Source organism: Neoarius graeffei, chromosome 4, assembly GCF_027579695.1.
Source record: "Neoarius graeffei isolate fNeoGra1 chromosome 4, fNeoGra1.pri, whole genome shotgun sequence".
Taxonomy (NCBI): Eukaryota; Metazoa; Chordata; class Actinopteri; order Siluriformes; family Ariidae; genus Neoarius; species Neoarius graeffei.
Genome location: NC_083572.1, coordinates 23140630 through 23158592, shown reverse-complemented (window position 1 = coordinate 23158592; position 17963 = coordinate 23140630). Strand labels below are relative to the sequence as shown.

Genomic DNA, 17963 nt, shown 5'->3' with positions numbered 1-17963 from the left:
CACTGAATTCAGATACTTTCTTTCCATCAATACCCAATCTACCGATAGTCCTTCCATTCTATGGGAAACCGCTAAAGCTTATGCTAGAGGGTTAATCATTTCCTTCTCAGCCAGTAAAAAGAGGCAAAAAAGAGAAAAGCAAAATTTGTTAATGGCTGAGCTTAAGGCTAAAGAAAGTGCTTATATCGAGTCTCCAACTCCCATTATTTTGAAAGAAATATTTACAGTTAGAGCAACTTTATACAATCTTCTAACACAAGATGGAGGAAGTCAAGATTAGATTTACTAGGCAAAAATTTTATGGAGATAAACCTGGGAACTACTTGGCATATCTTACAAAAAAAAAAGGGCAGAGTCACAGAATATTGCAGCCCTTTGTGATATCATGGATTAAAGTTTTCCGTCGCTACGACTGATTTCCGTCAACTGGGAGCGCTAAAGGTCAATAATGAGAGTGATGCAGATCCGAGGAAAAAAGGGAGGGTAGGCCCATAGGTCTGACACCGATGTGATTTAGAACTTCACCAAGCTGCTGTGATTGCCTGTTGTTGAACCCTTTCTTGTGCTATGTTTGAGTATATGTAAAGGAATAAGTTGTTGCACTAGATAGGCCTAAATAAATAAATACAGCCGACGCTACTGTCTAGTCCCGGGGAGGCTGGGCGTAGGCAGCAAGCTGCGGTGCTCGGCTTGAGTTTCGTTTCTATCGGCGGCTCCAGCCCGACTTTGGACGCTCGTAACTCGGCCAGGGGAGGTCCCAACCTCTCCAAACTTGGCAGCCAGTGACCTCTGCCCTCTCCCCAACGAACCAGCGCTGCCAGGGCGGGCCAGCCCCGCGCCTCGGGACACGATTCACCCGGACCCGGCGCCGTGGGGGGGGCGAAAGGGGGCGTCGCCCCCTCGTGGCTACAGCCCCGCCCCCTCAATGGAGACTCAGATCACTTAATTGTTTTCTTATGAAAATATAATGTATATTATAGACGTATTAATAATTTGCATTTTCAAATACGAAATAAGTGGTTGCGCATTGCACAAAAATACATTTCACATAAATCACTACTAAAACTGGCACAGTAGAACAAATCTGATTGGTTGTTATGACACAAGTGCACTGTCTCTGCAATATCCTGTAATATGCAGTCAAGTTTACGGGAGTAGTCTTTCCCCCACCGAATTAAACGAATTCAATCACAATATTGTGAATCCATTTTCTTTCTTTGTAGGCCAAGTTTATCTCCGTTTATGTTGGTGTATGTGTTCATATATGGTCCGCTTTGTGCGCAAATAGTGTAAGAATATGTGTCGTTGACGTCACCCCCCATGCAGCGGGGGTGAAAATTCATCACTTCAGAGTGTTTTGTCCCCTACACGCCTAAACTGGGATCGCGGATTAAGTGGTTAGCGTTGACTCGGTGCGAGTCAGGAAGGCTATTACTGGTGCAGCCGCAGGGTCTGTTGATTTTTTTAAATTATGATTTTGGCCGCCGAGCCAAGTACCTTAGACTTGCATTGACGTTTTGTTTTCATGCCGTGGAGCTATTTGTATGCATTTTAAATTTAAAGGACTTGCCTGTAGGTTTGTGTGTGTTGTTTTATGTTTGGCATCTTTCCGGTTGTAACGCGTGTCTGTGAGAAAATTGGAGGGGAGGGTTAACAGGTGGGCACGGGTGTTGATAAAGCGCAACTGCCCTGGTAATATGTCACATGATTTTCCCGTACTAAAGCAACCTTCGGGGCCATGGTTTTGTGGTTGGCGCAGTTAATTGTTTGAAACACGTTGTCAGACCGCCATCACTACTACACACTATATGAAAAATATTTGCCCCCTTGCGATTTCTAATTGCCCCCTTAGTAAACTGTTCCTGGTGCCGGGCCTGGATTCACCCCGAGGCGAGCCGCGGCACTCCGCATCAGTTTCCTTTTAACGGCGGCTCCACTGATGAAACAATCTGGCTGTCCTATTACTAGGCAACTACTTGCCTACTACTAATACTAGGCCTATTGTAGTAGTAATAATAATAATGATATTTGCCTATTGAAAGGCGATCAGGTGAAAAATCTAAACAGCCCTGTTGAAGCCGCAGCAAGATCTATGCTATTAAGCCTTTTGTAGGTTAAACAGGCTTCGGCAGACAATGTTCTGGAAAGGCTGTGTTTTTCTTTGGTTTGATTAGCCTACGATTTAATCTTTAAACATTATAGTTTCAGCAGTTCGCTTAAACATTGGAGGCTGCAGAGTCGGGCTGCAAGATTTCCCGACACTTGTTTAAGATGCCAAACTTCATAGTAAGGAGAAAATAATTTCACAGTATTTAGTGCCTCGTCAGTCTCAAAAATTAATAGTGAAGGACCAACGTGAATTAAGTCCCAAAAAACCATCTCGTAGGCCTATATTTTACATTTTCAAAAAAGTCCGGAATTGGAAGTCGGTCAGTGGAGTGTAATGAAGTGTCTCATTCACTAAGCACAAAAGGTCGGAAAACAGTGGAGAAAACAGCTATTGCTTAAATAGGCTACTAATGGTTTACATTAGTAATTTAATGTATGTGACAAATAAATTCATTGATTAAATAGATAAAGAAACGAATACTCTGAAGCTCAAAATTCAGGAAAGTGGCTCCGGTGTCGCAAGTGCACAAGAACAGTTATTTGAAAGTTAACCGAATGAATTTGTGCGTGTGCGTGTGATTTCATGAAGAACCGGGACAATTGGCATTCAGTGAAAGATTCTCACCTATGACTCATTATATTCACGCGCGCCCTCTCGCCCACTGTTGCTTCGTTTTCCCGATTTACACGCGTGTCTGAAGATGGAGTTTTCAGAAATCTCCACTCTGCCCAGTTTGCGAAAGTAGCTGTTTTCAGTGACTGAAACCTCCGTATAGGTGTGAATGAGAGGTGCAACCGAATAAATAAATATGCGTCTTTTTTATCCGGCTACATGTAGGCTATCACTGCGCAAAGCCTCTAATGTTGAAATGGTAGTAATATTTGTTAAAATAATAGTAGGCTAATTTCCACATTAATTGGTAAAGTGTCCCAAGGGATGTGATGGGGGGGATGGCTGTTTTATAAGGGGGATGATTTGAGATTTTTATTTCAGAAGGGGGATGCCTCCCCCCACATCCCCCCTCAACCCCGGATATAGGCCCTTCGATTTCCATCACTAGAGCGCGTCAAATTACTTTCGGTTTTGCCAGCATGGACGCGCTTCTTTTAAATGAAGGCACAGATGTGTCAGACATCGACAAAACGGTAAAGAATAAGTGGAGATGGGCTTGGCGAAATGAAATGGGCGATAATGGCAAGCTCCTGCTGCTGTGCCAAGGAAAAAGAAACAAAAACAGGCATCAGGTGTTGCCAAACTAGATGCCTTTGGCTTCACTGCGAAGAAGCAGAAAAAGTGAACTTTCACTTTAGTTTTCTTGTTTCCTGGCTTGATTTCAACAGATTTTCTTATTTTTCTTTCTGTTCCACCCTTTTGAAAGCATGGTTCAAGTTCGACTGCACTTGCACTTTTCTCTTAACCACTGTTGTGCATTACTAAAGTACTGTTGAAATAAATTTGCACTTTGCGCTGAAAACTTGATGTTTCATCATGAATAGCCAGTAATGACAATGGTCAAGTCTTGTCTTAGCTTTAGTCATTGTTAAAATTATGTAAATGTACTATAAGTAGGGGCCTAGGGGATAATGGACAACACAGCGTTTAAAATTTGACGCATCGCTGACGTGGTAGGGACCAACGACATGGAGCTTTTTTTTTCAGTCAGATGTTTTTTTTTTTGCTTTAATCCATGTGATATACAAGGCAACCATGCATATGATAACAAACTTATAAACGACATATTTAAATTATTCTACCACAATCTTTATATTTCTGAATAACCAAGTGATGTGTTTGTTTTAATGGATAAATTATTTGCCCAGCTCAGTTTGCCCACCATACAATCAGAATATAAACTCATTTTTAATTCCCCCATTTTGGGACAAGAGGTGGTTAATGCTATAAGAAATCTACAGAATGGAAAAGCCCCTGGGCCTCATGAGTTCAGTTGTGAATTTTACAAAGAATTTTCTGACCTATTAGTGGAACCTTTAGTTAACATGTTTAACAATGCATTCTCAAATAATAAGTTACCCCAGACTTTGAGAGAAGCAAATATCTCACTCATTCGGAAAAAGGGGAAACGTCCAGAATCCTGTGCCTCTTATAGGCCCATATCCCTTCTTAATGTAGACCGGAAAATTTTGGCAAAAATCCTGGCCACGCGCCTAAAATTATAAAGGAGGACCAAACTGGTTTTATAAAGGGACGAAATTCTAGTAATAATGTTAGGCGGCTGCTCAATATCTTTCAGGTTTTTCAGCATCGGCAAATTTATGTTTAGTGCTCTCTTTAGATGCAGAGAAAGCCTTTGACTGAGTCGAATGGATGTATTTATTTTACTGTCTAAATAAATTTGGTGTAAGGGATTATTTTATCAAATGGGTCAAGGTCCTGTATAATAATCCTTAAGCATCCATTCTAGCTAATGGGCAGGCAGCTTTCCTGTACATAGAGGAGCCAGGCAGGGATGTCATTTGTCCCCCCCCCCCTTTTTTATTTGCCATGGTTATTGAACCATTGGCAGAGGCCATTAGAACAGCGCCTGCTATACAGGGCTTGCAAACAGACAGAGTGCATCATAAAATAAAAGTCTTTATGCAGATGATGTTTTAATTTTTGTTTCAAATCCAGGGACTTCAGTACCTGCTTTACTTAATGTTATTGACTTATTTAGCAGATTTTCTGGATACAAAAAGTCAATTTGTCGAAATCAGAAGCCATGCCACTAGGGAGTCTAAATTTAGTACCTAAAACATTGCCCTTCTTGCCCTTTAAGTGGTCTCTGGCAGGCTTTACTTATTTAGGTGTACACATAACCTCTACATTTAAGCAAATGTGTAAAGTCAACTTTGTTCCCTTGTTTGAGAAAGTGAGACAAGATTTAGAGCGTTGGAACTCTCTGCCGATATCCTGGCTAGGACGTATAGCCTTGATTAAAATGAACATATTGCCTAGACTACCCTATCCAAATGATTCCGATTTTATTTTCAAATAAGGTTGTGAAAAAACTAAATGGTTGGCTCAGTTCTTTCATATAGAATAAACGCAAACCAAAGATAAAAATGGCTACTCTGCAGTTACCAAGCTCTGAAGGAGGGTTAGATTTACCTGATTTTAGAAGGTACCAGCTGTGTGCTCATTTACGATATATTTATGATTGGATCTTAAATAAGACGACCTCTGGCTGGCTGGATGTTGAATCCTCCCTTTCAAAATATCCATTAAGAGACATGCTGTTTATTAAGAATTTTAAAACTATTAAGCTGTGCTGTGACAATCCTGTCACACTCAACACAATTAAGGCATGGCGATTGATGCGTAGACTTGAGGGGAGGTCAAAACTGACATCAGCTTTTACTCCTATTCTGAGTAATCCTGATTTCCAACCAGGACTACTTGATGCTAGCTTTAGACAGTGGGGTAATTGTGGTATTAACAGGTTAAAAGATTTATTTACTGATGATGCATTAATGTCATTTGACCAGATGATCGCGAAATACCAAATCCATGGCATGACTTCTTTCGTTATTTACAGATAAGACATTATATAGTACACAGTACAACCTTAATTGATAACCCTGACATATCTTCACTTGAGAAAGTGCTGTTTGGAACAGTTAGGAAGGTGTCTATTAGTCTACTTTATGGAGCTATGCGTGCTGTTCCATCTATGGCTTTACAAGAACTCAGAGAAGGTGCTACTGAGTGGGAAAATATATGGACCTATGCTAATTCAATCTCAGTTTGTAATCGTGCTAAATCAATACAGTTTAAGATTTTGCACAGAATGCATATCCCCTAATTGCAGACATACACTACCGTTCAAAAGTTTGGGGTCACCCAGACAATTTTGTGTTTTCCATGAAAAGTCACACTTTTATTTATCACCATAAGTTGTAAAATGAATAGAAAATATAGTCAAGACATTTTTCTGGCCATTTTGAGCATTTAATCGACCCCACAAATGTGATGGTCCAGAAACTCAATCTGCTCAAAGGAAGGTCAGTTTTATAGCTTCTCTAAAGAGCTAAACTGTTTTCAGCTGTGCTAACATGATTGTACAAGGGTTTTCTAATCATCCATTAGCCTTCTGAGGCAATGAGCAAACACATTGTACCATTAGAACACTGGAGTGATAGTTGCTGGAAATCGGCCTCTATACACCTATGTAGATATTGCACCAAAAACCAGACATTTGCAGCTAGAATAGTCATTTACCACATTAGCATTGTATAGAGTGTATTTCTGATTAGTTTAAAGTGATCTTCATTGAAAAGAACAATGCTTTTCTTTCAAAAATAAGGAAATTTCAAAGTGACCCCAAACTTTTGAACGGTAGTGTAAGTTCAACCCCAGTTTGTCTCCAATGTGTCTCAAATGTAAAACAGAAATTGGCACTCTAACTCATTGTCTTTGGTCATGCCATAAGCTGCAAAAATATTGGTCTAATGTCTTAACAGAAATTGAAAAGATACTAGGATTAAAACTGGGGATGGACCCATTGTCTTTTATATTAGGCCTGCCTGCTAGAGGTGTAAGATTTAACAAATTAAAGACTGTTCTGTATTCTTACATTTGCAGCTAGGAAGAACATTTTGTTGCAGTGAATTAGTGATAAAGAACCAAACGTTAAGGGTTGGCATGAAGTGCTGTTTGATTTAGTGCCTTTGGAATACTTGACTTGTATATCACATTCAAAATCAAACCAATTTTATAAAGTTTGGGAACCTTGTCTGAATTACTTGGACCCCAATGTATCTTCCATTTTGTTACAGGGATTCCCTGGAAGGTCATAATAAGGGAATGCATTGCTGTACATCTATTTTTCTTTTCCTTCATTTACTTATTTATGTACTTTCTTTTTACTTCCTTTATTAATGTGGATACTGTATGTGTGTAACTGAGCCATTGTGTGTTGCTGGTGTGTTGTGTTGAAGTTTTGTTTTTTTTAGTTTGCTTGCTTGTGTTGTTGGAAAAAGGAAAATTAATAAACACATCTCATCTCATCTCATTATCTCTAGCCGCTTTATCCTGTTCTACAGGGTCGCAGGCAAGCTGGAGCCTATCCCAACTGACTACGGGCGAAAGGCAGGGTACACCCTGGACAAGTCGCCAGGTCATCACAGGGCTGACACATAGCCCATGTTTACATTAGACCGTATCAGCGGATCATCAGATTAACGTTTTTAAAACGATTAGTGTGCACACAGCAACACCAATACACGATTTGCGTGCACATAGCAACACCAATACACAGATACGCTCGGCTCCGCAGGCATCCTGCGCTCCAAATCACTCCGCCCTGAACAGCGAGTGCCCTCTGGAGGGTGCACACTCCGGCCCTGCGCAGCTCACACAGCGCGCGAGTGAAGTGCACAAGCCACGATTCGGGACTGAGCCGCTGTGTGTGTGATCCCAGCGCATATCACTTACTACTTGCAAGTGGAAGGATGGCAAGCCTAAAGACAATCATAACTACACAATGGGCAGTATTTGCATCAGTATTTGCAGTATTTTCATACTTTTATACTCTTTAATGAAAGGTGATACAAGGCGGAAGTCCGCGCCATTTTTCAGCAGTCGCGTCACATGACCAACGCCAGCGAATCAGGAAGGTGGATGTCACAGTGACGTTGTCCAATGAGACGCCAGCTAGAGCTCAGCACAGCGTATCCGCGTATTCTGAATGTTTACACAGCACCGGAGCTGACACGATCTGGATTGAATACGTGGACGCTGGCGGATTCCCGTTTCCCGGCATTTCCAGGCGGTTTAATGTAAACGGACAGTGCATCCGTGAAGAAAACGAGACAGATACGGTCTAATGTAAACGTAGCCATAGACACAGACAACCATTCACACTCACATTCACACCTACGGTCAATTTAGAGTCACCAGTTAAGCTAACCTGCATGTCTTTGGACTGTGGGGGAAACTGGAGCACCCGGAGGAAACCCACGCGGACACGGGGAGAACATGCAAACTCCACACAGAAAGGCCCTCGCCGGCCACGGGGCTCGAACCCGGACCTTCTTGCTGTGAGGCGACAGCGCTAACCACTACACCACCATGCCATAAACACATTTATAAAAAAAAAAAAAAACAGGATGGGTGCACCATACATGTACGTGCATGCATTTTCACTGATAAAACGTAAAAGGCTAATTAAATATTTATTTATTATTTATTAACCAATATTTCAACAGGATAAACCCCTTCAGACAGTGTCTGCTATCACTGGGGGTCCTGCATTAAATTATTACAATTGAAAAACAGATTACTAATTAAAAAGCAAAATACAACAACTAAAAATAAATCAGATGAACTGAGACTATCACATTCTAAAGCAAATTAAATAATCTTATACTGGTAACTTAAATACACAATACAAGTTACATGTATTAATCTAAATGCAGGTAAACAATGTGGTTTTGTTTTGTTTTTTTAATTCAAATAAGAGTTGGAGCTTACCTGTCTGTGTTCTCACTTCTTGGAGGCCAATCTTGTGGCTGATTGTTTTGAAACAATCTGACTTTCAGTTCTTCGTTCATTCACTTCTGCCATGTAAGGGCAAGATGGCAGCAATATCCAGTTTAGAAATAAGACGGCTGCTCCACTCTTTCTCTCCATACGGTGTATTCCACCATTACTGCTAGGCTTAGGCAATTACTAAAACCCGGGACAGAACGGGATGTCACCGGTTTTAGCAACAACTGCGGGGAGGTCACTGCCTGAGCGATTTGTCCCGTCCCGGGTTTTAGCAACAACCCTCGGCTCACGCTCCAGGAGGACTGGTGCAACTGAACTTACTTTTAAAAAATAAAATAAATACTTTTCTTGTTTTATTTTTCTTTAATTGTTGGGACTGCACCCACTTTCAATACAGGCTTATAGCCAATGCTCCTCAACAGATCAGAGGTTTCATACGAGTCCTCAGTAAAATGTGCAGAGTAGAGGAGACCACTTCATAGGCACCCAATGTGCCCGTGAACTTCTCACAAAACGCGTCCACATCTTTGCAGGTTGAATATTCTTGGGCCATGAATGCAACATAAATCCACTTTCTGTCGTGTTGCTGCACTGGCCAAAAACACATCTACGTGGCATGGCGATAAGTTAGCTCAAAATGCAGGATCAGAGTTGCAGTCAGCTCTGTGTTTTAGTATAGCGGAAATAGCGATGAGACCGATAGACTTCCTGTTGTGATGTTACGGATGTCAAGGTCATTCACTCAGACCGCTACCTATATAAATCACTTTAATCGTAAAAATTACTATATTAGATTTATTGTTCGTGCTTAAAACTATTCCTGTGCCATTCTTGAGGTCTTAAGGCATTTATAAACGAAAGTGAGGCCATGGCTCTGTGTATATCCTTTAACTATATTTTGTATGCTATATTTTGTGCATTTTATATATAACAGTGTCAGAACACACATACACATTTTTTTAATTGAAAAAGTGTGAGGCAAATGAAAATTTTGAATTTGTGGTGTTTTTTTTGGGGGGGGGGGTTGCATTCATAAGACATAAATAGAAAACTCTGATGGATCCAGAACTTGTGATATTATTTAGGATTGGCGTCTAGCACCTTAACATCATTTGTACTAGTAAGTTGGATTGTGTGTTCACGTTGTTTGACTTCCACTGTTTAGGCTCAGAACTGCCTGACCAATCTGTACAAGCTAGATAAAGTGCAGTTCCGGCAGACCATGAAAGAGTACGTCAACAAGGATTCTCTCAACAACATAGTGGACTTTCTGCATGCTCTTCTTGGCTTCTGTATGGAGCCCATCACTGACAGTAAGAGGAAATGTCCACAGCCCATGTATACAACATAAGCACATAATCAGCTATAAGTTTTTTAAATCAGTAACATTAAAAATGCTGATACTGTATAATTAAAACAGACTCAAAAAAAGAAGAAAATGTATCAACAGGAGGTGCAGCCATTGAACCCAGTTATAGTAAATCACAATCCTCCACCATTCTATAAACATTTGAATATTTTTGTGCCACATGATATTTTCATGTAGCCCAAATAAGGGTATCACCATAATGTCATAAATGATCAGATAAGATCATGACACATGAAGCCTGTCCCTACTGTACTGCATTTCTGTGTGTCTCAAGGCTTTCTGTGTTTGCTTGTGTATTTCAGTCTGTCTGTTCATCATACAATGTTTTGTAGTGTGACATGATCCCTAAACACTGTGGACAATTTAAAAATGTCTTGAAAATTAGTCTAGATATATCACATTAGGAGTGTAGGAAATATAATCCCCTGCATGCATAACTGTTCATCCCCCTTAAGTTTTTCTGCATTTTGTAGTGGAACTGGAGGTGAAATGGACTTAATTGTATGCCTTTGTAGTAGTAGTTTATTTCCATGAAGTCCACTGACTTCTCTTTAATAGTATCCCCCCTTCCATGATGATTAATCCATGCTTACATCTTTTCACAAATATAGTGCTTTGCAAAAGTATTTAACCTCCTTAAAAGTCATCAAAATCATCTGGATTACAAATGACCCTTACACAGATTGTTCCAGCTAGTATTATTGCAAACCAATAGCTCTTAAAGCAAAAGTTCAAAGTCAAAATGCTTTGTCAACAGATCTTCAAAAAAAAAATGCTGCTTGCATAGGGCCCTGGTCACACTTGATCCCACTCCAAAAAAATGTCATGTCTAAGCTCCTATTAGATTATGTTAGATATTTATCACCAAAAGCACAACATGTCCTAATAGAGTTCATATACTGTAGGACTAGCTTGGGTAGCATAATGATTTTTTTTCTGATCTATTTCCAGGTGACCACAGTCACCCAAAGCCTCTCATTTGGCCATATGTATATGCTGCATGCATATATGCATATATATATATATATATATATATATATATATATATATATATATATATATATATATATAAATAAAACCAGATAGGAACTGTTCATAGTTTTTGCCTGTTTGGCATAGCCTCTAAATTCCTTGTTGGTTGGACTACTAAGAGTTTATAGTTTAAATGTGTAGTAAGATTCAGGCTGCATGTTGAATGTCAGTCTCACCAGATGCAACGCAAACCCATGGTTCCGTGTATGACATTTTCCATAAACAACTTTTGTTATTTCTAGTAGGCTGCTGTGTCCCAACAAGTAAGAACTGGAGTCATTCAAAATGCTCTCTGAGAAGGCTGAGTCTAACATATATAGGTGTAATACACAGACTTCTGAAACTTTAAGATGTGCCATTTGGCCAAAGTTCATTCAACTATTTTCTGTAAACATTTATGTCACACATAATTTCAATTGCCTCTGTAACCGGTGTTCTGATTCTGCTGAAATTTTCAAGTTTTGCCACAATGAAAGTGTGTTTACCTTGCTTGGATCATTGACAATTCTAGGTAAAGTGAATTTTAGAAACACTGAGTTTACACCACCTTCTCATTTGAAGCAGAAGAGCCTTCTTGTTGCTTCATTCAGATGCCTGGTTAATGTGCACTAGGTCCCATTAAACTCTCACTCCCTGTGATTTTGTTAACTTTAGGGTATTAGGAAATCAAAAAGTATAGTACTGGGTGTACATACAAGGAGGTTTCAATTTTACCCCTTGTGCAACATAATTGGGACCAATAGCATGACCAGGGCCATAGTATTTAACCCTTTCAGACTAGTGCTTAGTCAAGCCACTTTTGCTTGCAATAACAGCTTTAAGGCTGCTGGGGTATGTTCCAACCAGCTTTAGATACTGTTTGGGAGTGATTCCCCTCATTCTTCCTAGCAGATTGGTATCAAATTCTTCAGGTTTGTTAGATGATGCTTATGGACTGCGATTTTTAAACAAATCTAAAAGGCCAGATCTCAATCCAGTCTGTGTCACACAGACTGGATTGAGATCTGGCCTTTTAGATTTGGCCACTGCAGACCATTCACCTTTTTGTTGTTAAACCACTTGTGTGTTTCTCTGGCTTTGTGCTTGGGATCTTTGTCCTGCTGAACAGTGAGGTTTCTCCCAAGCTTTAATTTTTTGTCAGTTTGAAGCAGGCTGTCTTGTTATACCTTGTAGTATTTTATGCCATACAGCCATCCTTCAATTTCAACAAGATCCTCAGTACCCAGTGAAGCGATGCATCCTCACATGATGGTGCCACCACTATATTTCACTGTTGGGATGATGTTTGTTGAAGAAATGACAAAGTTAGGTTTTTACCACACATAGCATTTTGAATTTTAGCCAAAAACCTCAATTTCTGTCTTATTTGACCACAAAAATTTGTCCCGCATTTTGCAAGGCACTATAGAGAGATGCACAGTCAACACAGTTATTGGTAAATATTACAAAGATACATAAATACAGGGTGTACAAAAATGATCTATTCAAATACAGGGTGCACAAAAAATATATTTTTTGATACTAGAATTTTCAATCAAGAAAAGACACGCAAAACACAAACTCACAGTGTCGGATGTCGGGCAATCTAGGCAGCCAAAAAAAAAAATCGCACACCCATGGGACAAAATGTGTGGCAAAAGTATGTGAACCTCTAGGATTAGCAGTTCATTTGAAGGTGAAATTAGAGTCAGGTGCTTTCAATCAATGGGATGACAATCAGGTGTGAGTGGGCACCCTGTTTTATTTAAAGAACAGGGATCTATCAAAGTGAGCGCAGTTTGCACTTGTGGCAAAGTGTGCAAGAACCCACATGGCCTGAGGATCCACCAGGCCAAGATGAGATGTGTGCAGATGGGGCAGGTGCCACAGTGCTCAGGGACTAACCCTGGTGAGACGCAGGAGGAGCATGGCCCGGAGTCAACCCACAGTGCCAAGAACCTCCAGGTGACATGAGCACCAAAGCCACACAGACCATCAGAACACCGTCGGGTCAAGTGGCCACAAGCCAACAAGGAGAAGGAGTGGCTCCAGTTTGATGAAGATGCCGATAACATCTTGGATGGCATGGCTAAGGGTGATGTTGACCGGCGCCTCCAGTCCATGACCACCATCATCATGATGAAAGCCAAGAGGTTTGGATTGGAAGAGAAGAAAACAGAGAAACTTCCCTACACCAAGAACAATCGGGCAAAGAAGATTCACCAGCTTAGGCAAGAACTGAAGAGCCTGAGGCAGCAGTTCAAGGAGGCAAGTGAGGAGGAGAGGGGACCTCTGTCAGAGCTATGCAGCATCCTATGCAGGAAGCTCATGACCTTGAGGAGGGCTGAATGGCACAGGAGGAGGAGAAAAGAGAGAGCCAGGAAGTGAACTGCCTTTCTAGCAAATCCATTTGGATTTACAAAACAGCTGCTGGGGCAGAAGCGCAGTGGCAAGCTGAACTGTTCTAAAGGTGACATTGACCAATACCTCTCCACCACCTTAAGTGATGCACTCAGGGAGCAAGACCTGGGCAATTGCAAGCCCCTAATTGACCCTCCTGTACCAGTACTGGACTTTGATGGAAAGGAGCCCAGTTGGAAGGAGATCCAGGAGGTAATCAAGAAGGCAAGAACAAGCTCAGCTCCAGGACCTAGTGGGGTGCCTTATAGGGTTTATAAGAACTGCCCAAGGTTACTCCACAGGCTCTGGAGGATCCTGAAGGTGATATGGAGGAGGGGAAGGGTTGCTGAATGGTGTAGGTTTGCTGAAGGAGTGTGGATTCCGAAGGAGGAAGAGTCAAAGAACATCGACCAGTTTAGAACCATCTCCCTGCTCAGTGTTGAAGGAAAGATATTCTTCAGCATTGTTGCCAGGCGCCTAACGGACTACCTCCTAAAGAACGACTATATCGACACCTCAGTTCAAAAAGGAGGGATCCCCAAGGTATCAGGGTGCCTGGAGCACACAGGTCTGGTTACCCAGCTGATGAGAGAAGCAAGAGAGAACAGAGGTGATCTAGTTGTGCTGTGGCTGGACCTCGCAAACGCCTATGGATCCATACCACACAAGCTGGTGGAAGAGGCACTGCGGCGGCACTATATTCCAGATAAGTTCAAGAACCTCATTCTTGACTACTACAATGGCTTCAGTATGAGGGTTTCTTCAGGAGCCATAACATCGGACTGGCATAAGATCGAGAAGGGAATCGTTACAGGGTGTACTATCTCAGTGATTATTTTTGCACTAGCCATGAATATGCTGGTTAAGTCAGCCAAGTTTCAGTGCAGAGGGCCCCTCTCCAAGTCAGGCATCAGACAGCCACCAATCAGGGCCGTCATGGATGACCTGACTGTAACTACACCACACGTGCCAGGGAGCAAGTGGATCTTGAAGGGTTTGGAGGAAGTGTGCACCTGGGCCCGCATGACCTTTAAGCCACAAAAATCCAGATGCCTTGTGCTGAAAAAGGGGAAGGTCACGGACAAGTTCCAGTTCATGCTGGGCAGTGCCCAGATTCCACCCATCACAGAGAAACCCGTGAAGAGCCTGGGGAAGGTTTTCGACTGCAGCCTGAGAGACACTGCAGCCATTCAATCAACCAACCAAGAGTTGGAAGCATGGTTGACCACAGTGAACAAATCGGGCCTACCAGGCAAGTTCAAGGCTTGGATTTACCAACATGGCATCCTTCCAAGGATTCTGTGGCCCCTCATGACCTATGTGGTTCCAATTTCTACAATCGAGAGCTTTGAGAGGAGAGTCAGCAGGTTCCTGCGGAAGTGGTTGGGCCTTCCTCGGAGTCTGAGCAGCATCGCCCTGTATGGCCATAACAACATGCTGAAACTCCCAACTAGCAGCCTGTTGGAAGAGTTTAAAGTGAGCCGTACAAGGGAGGTGTTGCAGTACCGAGAGTCAAAGGACCCAAAGGTCTCTCAGGCCGGCATTGAAGTTAGGACGGGGCGGAAGTGGAGAGCTGCAGATGCTGTGGAGGTGGCTGAATCACGGCTACAATACAGGACACTGGTTGGGACAGTGGCTCAAGGTAGAGAAGGCCTCGGCAGCAATGTAACACCTCGCTTTGACCAGGTAAAGGGAGAGGACAGGAGAGCACTGGTTCAGGAAGAGGTGCGGGCATTCATCGAAGAGGAACGAGCCAGCAAGGTGCTGGGGATGCAGCAGCAGGGAGCCTGGACTCGATGGGAGCATGCACTAGACCATAAAGTCTCCTGGAATGAGCTGTGGAGAGCAGAGCCCCAGCGCATTCTGTTCCTAATCCAGGCTGTCTTACCAAGCCCATCAAACCTGTTCAGCTGGGGGAAGGTAGAGTCACCAGCCTGCGCCCTGTGCCAGAAAAGGGGGACACTGGAGCACATCCTTAGCAGCTGCCCAAGAGCTTTGGGCAAGGGACGCTACCGCTGGCACCATGACCAAGTGCTAAGGGCAATTGCAAATAGACTGGGAGTTGAGAGCTGACTTGGGAAGGCAACTTAAGTTCCCGGAAAAGGTAGCCACAACAACGCTAAGACCAGATCTAGTCCTCACCTCAGAAACCATCAAACAGGTGGTCCTCTTGGAGCTTACTGTCCTGTGGGAGGAGCGCATTGAGGAAGCTAATGAGAGGAAGAGAGCTAAGTATGCTCAACTAGTGGAGGAGTGCCGTCGCAATGGGTGGGGGACAAGATGTGAACCCATTGAGGTTGGATGTAGAGGGTTTGCAGGCCAGTCCCTCTGTAGGGCTTATAACATGCTGGGCATCACAGGGGCAAGGAGGCAAAGGGCCATAAAGGAAGCCACTGAGGCAGCTGAAGTTGCCTCACGGTGGCTGTGGATCAAAAGAGGAGATCCGTAGGCAGGGTAGCGCTACCTGGACACAAGCTGGGGCTTGATCACCCCTGGCTGGGTCGCCTGGGTGAGAGTGTATGATGTTTGAAAGACCCGAAACACTCAAAGACCCCAGGTAACATCACTGAAGATGTGTCCAGGGTGCATCACTTGCTGATGTATGTTATAAGAAAGTCTGATCTTCACAACACATGCTTGTGGAAGTGTATCATTGTACGAAAAAAGGAGATTTCTGAGGACCTCCAAAAAAGCATTGTTGATGCTCATCAGGCTGGAAAAGGTTACAAAACCATCTCTAAAGAGTTTGGACTCCACCAATCCACAGTCAGACAGATTGTGTACAAATGGAGGAAATTTAAAACCATTGCTACCCTCCCCAGGAGTGGTCGACCAATAAAGATCACTCCAAGAGCAAGGCGTGTAATAGTCGTCCAGGTCACAAAGGACCCCAGGGTAACTTCTAAGCAACTGAAGGCTTCTCTCACATTGGCTAATGTTAACGTTCATGAGTCCACCATCAGGAGAACACTGAACAACAGTGGTGTGCATGGCAGGGTTGCAAGGAGAAAGCCACTGCTCTCCAAAAAGAACATTGCTGCTCATTTGCAGTTTGCTAAAGATCACATGGACAAGCCAGAAGGCTACTGGAAAAATATTTTGTGGACGGATGAGACCAAAATAGAACTTTTTGGTTTAAATGAAAAGCATTATATTTGGAGAAAGGAAAACACTGCATTCCAGCATAAGAACCTTATCCCATCTGTGAAACATAGTGGTGGTAGTATCATGGTGTGGGCCTGTTTTGCTGCATCTGGGCCAGGACGGCTTGCCATCATTGATGGAACAATGAATTCTGAATTATACCAGCAAATTCTAAAGGAAAATGTCAGGACATCTGTCCATGAACTGAATCTCAAGAGAAGGTGGGTCATGCAGCAAGACAACGACCCTAAGCACACAAGTCATTCTACCTAAGAATGGTTAAAGAAGAATAAAGTTAATGTTTTGGAGTAGCCAAGTCAAAGTCCTGACCTTAATCCAATTAAAATATTGTGGAAGGATCCAAAGTGAGTGTAATGCAGCTGTGACGGACCAGACGCTCATGGATTATAAATGAACTCAAGGTTTTAATGATAACAGGGTAATCAAAGACAATGTACAAAAGTCAGGCTGGGTCAATACTGAGAAATCCAAAACAGGAACAGGGCTAGACAAATCGTAATCAGAAAACAGGTGAGGATCGAGAAACCGGGAATCAAGAGAAACGGGTAATCAAAACACAAAGACTAGGCAAAACGGGGAAAAAAACAGAAGGCAAAAAGGGTCATACATGGGTAAACAATCAGTACAATAATGCTCAGTAGGCTCACGAAAAGTAGAGGCAATACTGTGCAAAGAACAAAACAAACAAAGGGATATAAATACAGTCATAAACAAAAAGGTATAGGTGATGGTGATTAGAACTCGGGGGAACCACTCCTAGGAAGTGGTTCCGGATTGGGTGATGGAGTGCACATGGTAGTGACTGGTGAGTGAGGGGGATTATGGGAACTGGAGTCTTGAGGGTTGAGGCAGACGGAGGGTGAGCTCGGAAGCATGACAGTACCCCCCCTCCCAGGAGTCCAAGGAGGCTGAGGGATGAGGACGACCACCCACACTGCTAGGAACACTCCTGAGTGAGCCTTCAGAACTGCTGCAGTGCTGGACAGAGGACCGTTGCCACAGACGACCTCTGAGACCACCGTTGCGCAGACTGCCAGGAGGGCTGGACACACAGTGCCTAGGACAGCCCCTAGGCTGAGGCACAGGCTTCTCTGGATGACACTGATGGAACTCCTCCACCAACCCCGGATCCAGGACATCTCATGTGGGAACCCAGCTACGCTCCTCGGGCCCATAGCCCTCACAGTCCACTAGGTACTGCAGGGTCCCTCCTCTCCTTCTAGAGTCCAGCAACTGGTGGACAGCATACACTGGGGTGCCTTCCATGTATACCGGTGGTGGGGATGCGACATCGGGTGTGGCCTCGTCCAAATGACCTGAGACAACAGGTTTCAAGGGAGATACATGAAACCAGTTGGAAACACAGTAATGCACAGGCAAATCTAATTTGTAAGTAACCTCATTAATTCTCTGGAGAAT

General features: G+C 42.9%; 1 protein-coding gene across 14 annotated transcripts in view; it reads left to right on the top strand.

The window, feature by feature from the left end:
- LOC132884940 (protein unc-80 homolog) overlaps positions 1 to 17963 on the top strand; it is a 382632-nt gene that overhangs the window by 121713 nt on the left and 242956 nt on the right. For all 14 annotated transcript variants that reach the window (XM_060919046.1, XM_060919045.1, XM_060919050.1 and 11 more), the window contains one exon: positions 9765 to 9912. In XM_060919046.1, coding sequence (XP_060775029.1) covers positions 9765 to 9912 — 148 coding nt within the window. The remainder of the gene's footprint in view (positions 1 to 9764; positions 9913 to 17963) is intronic.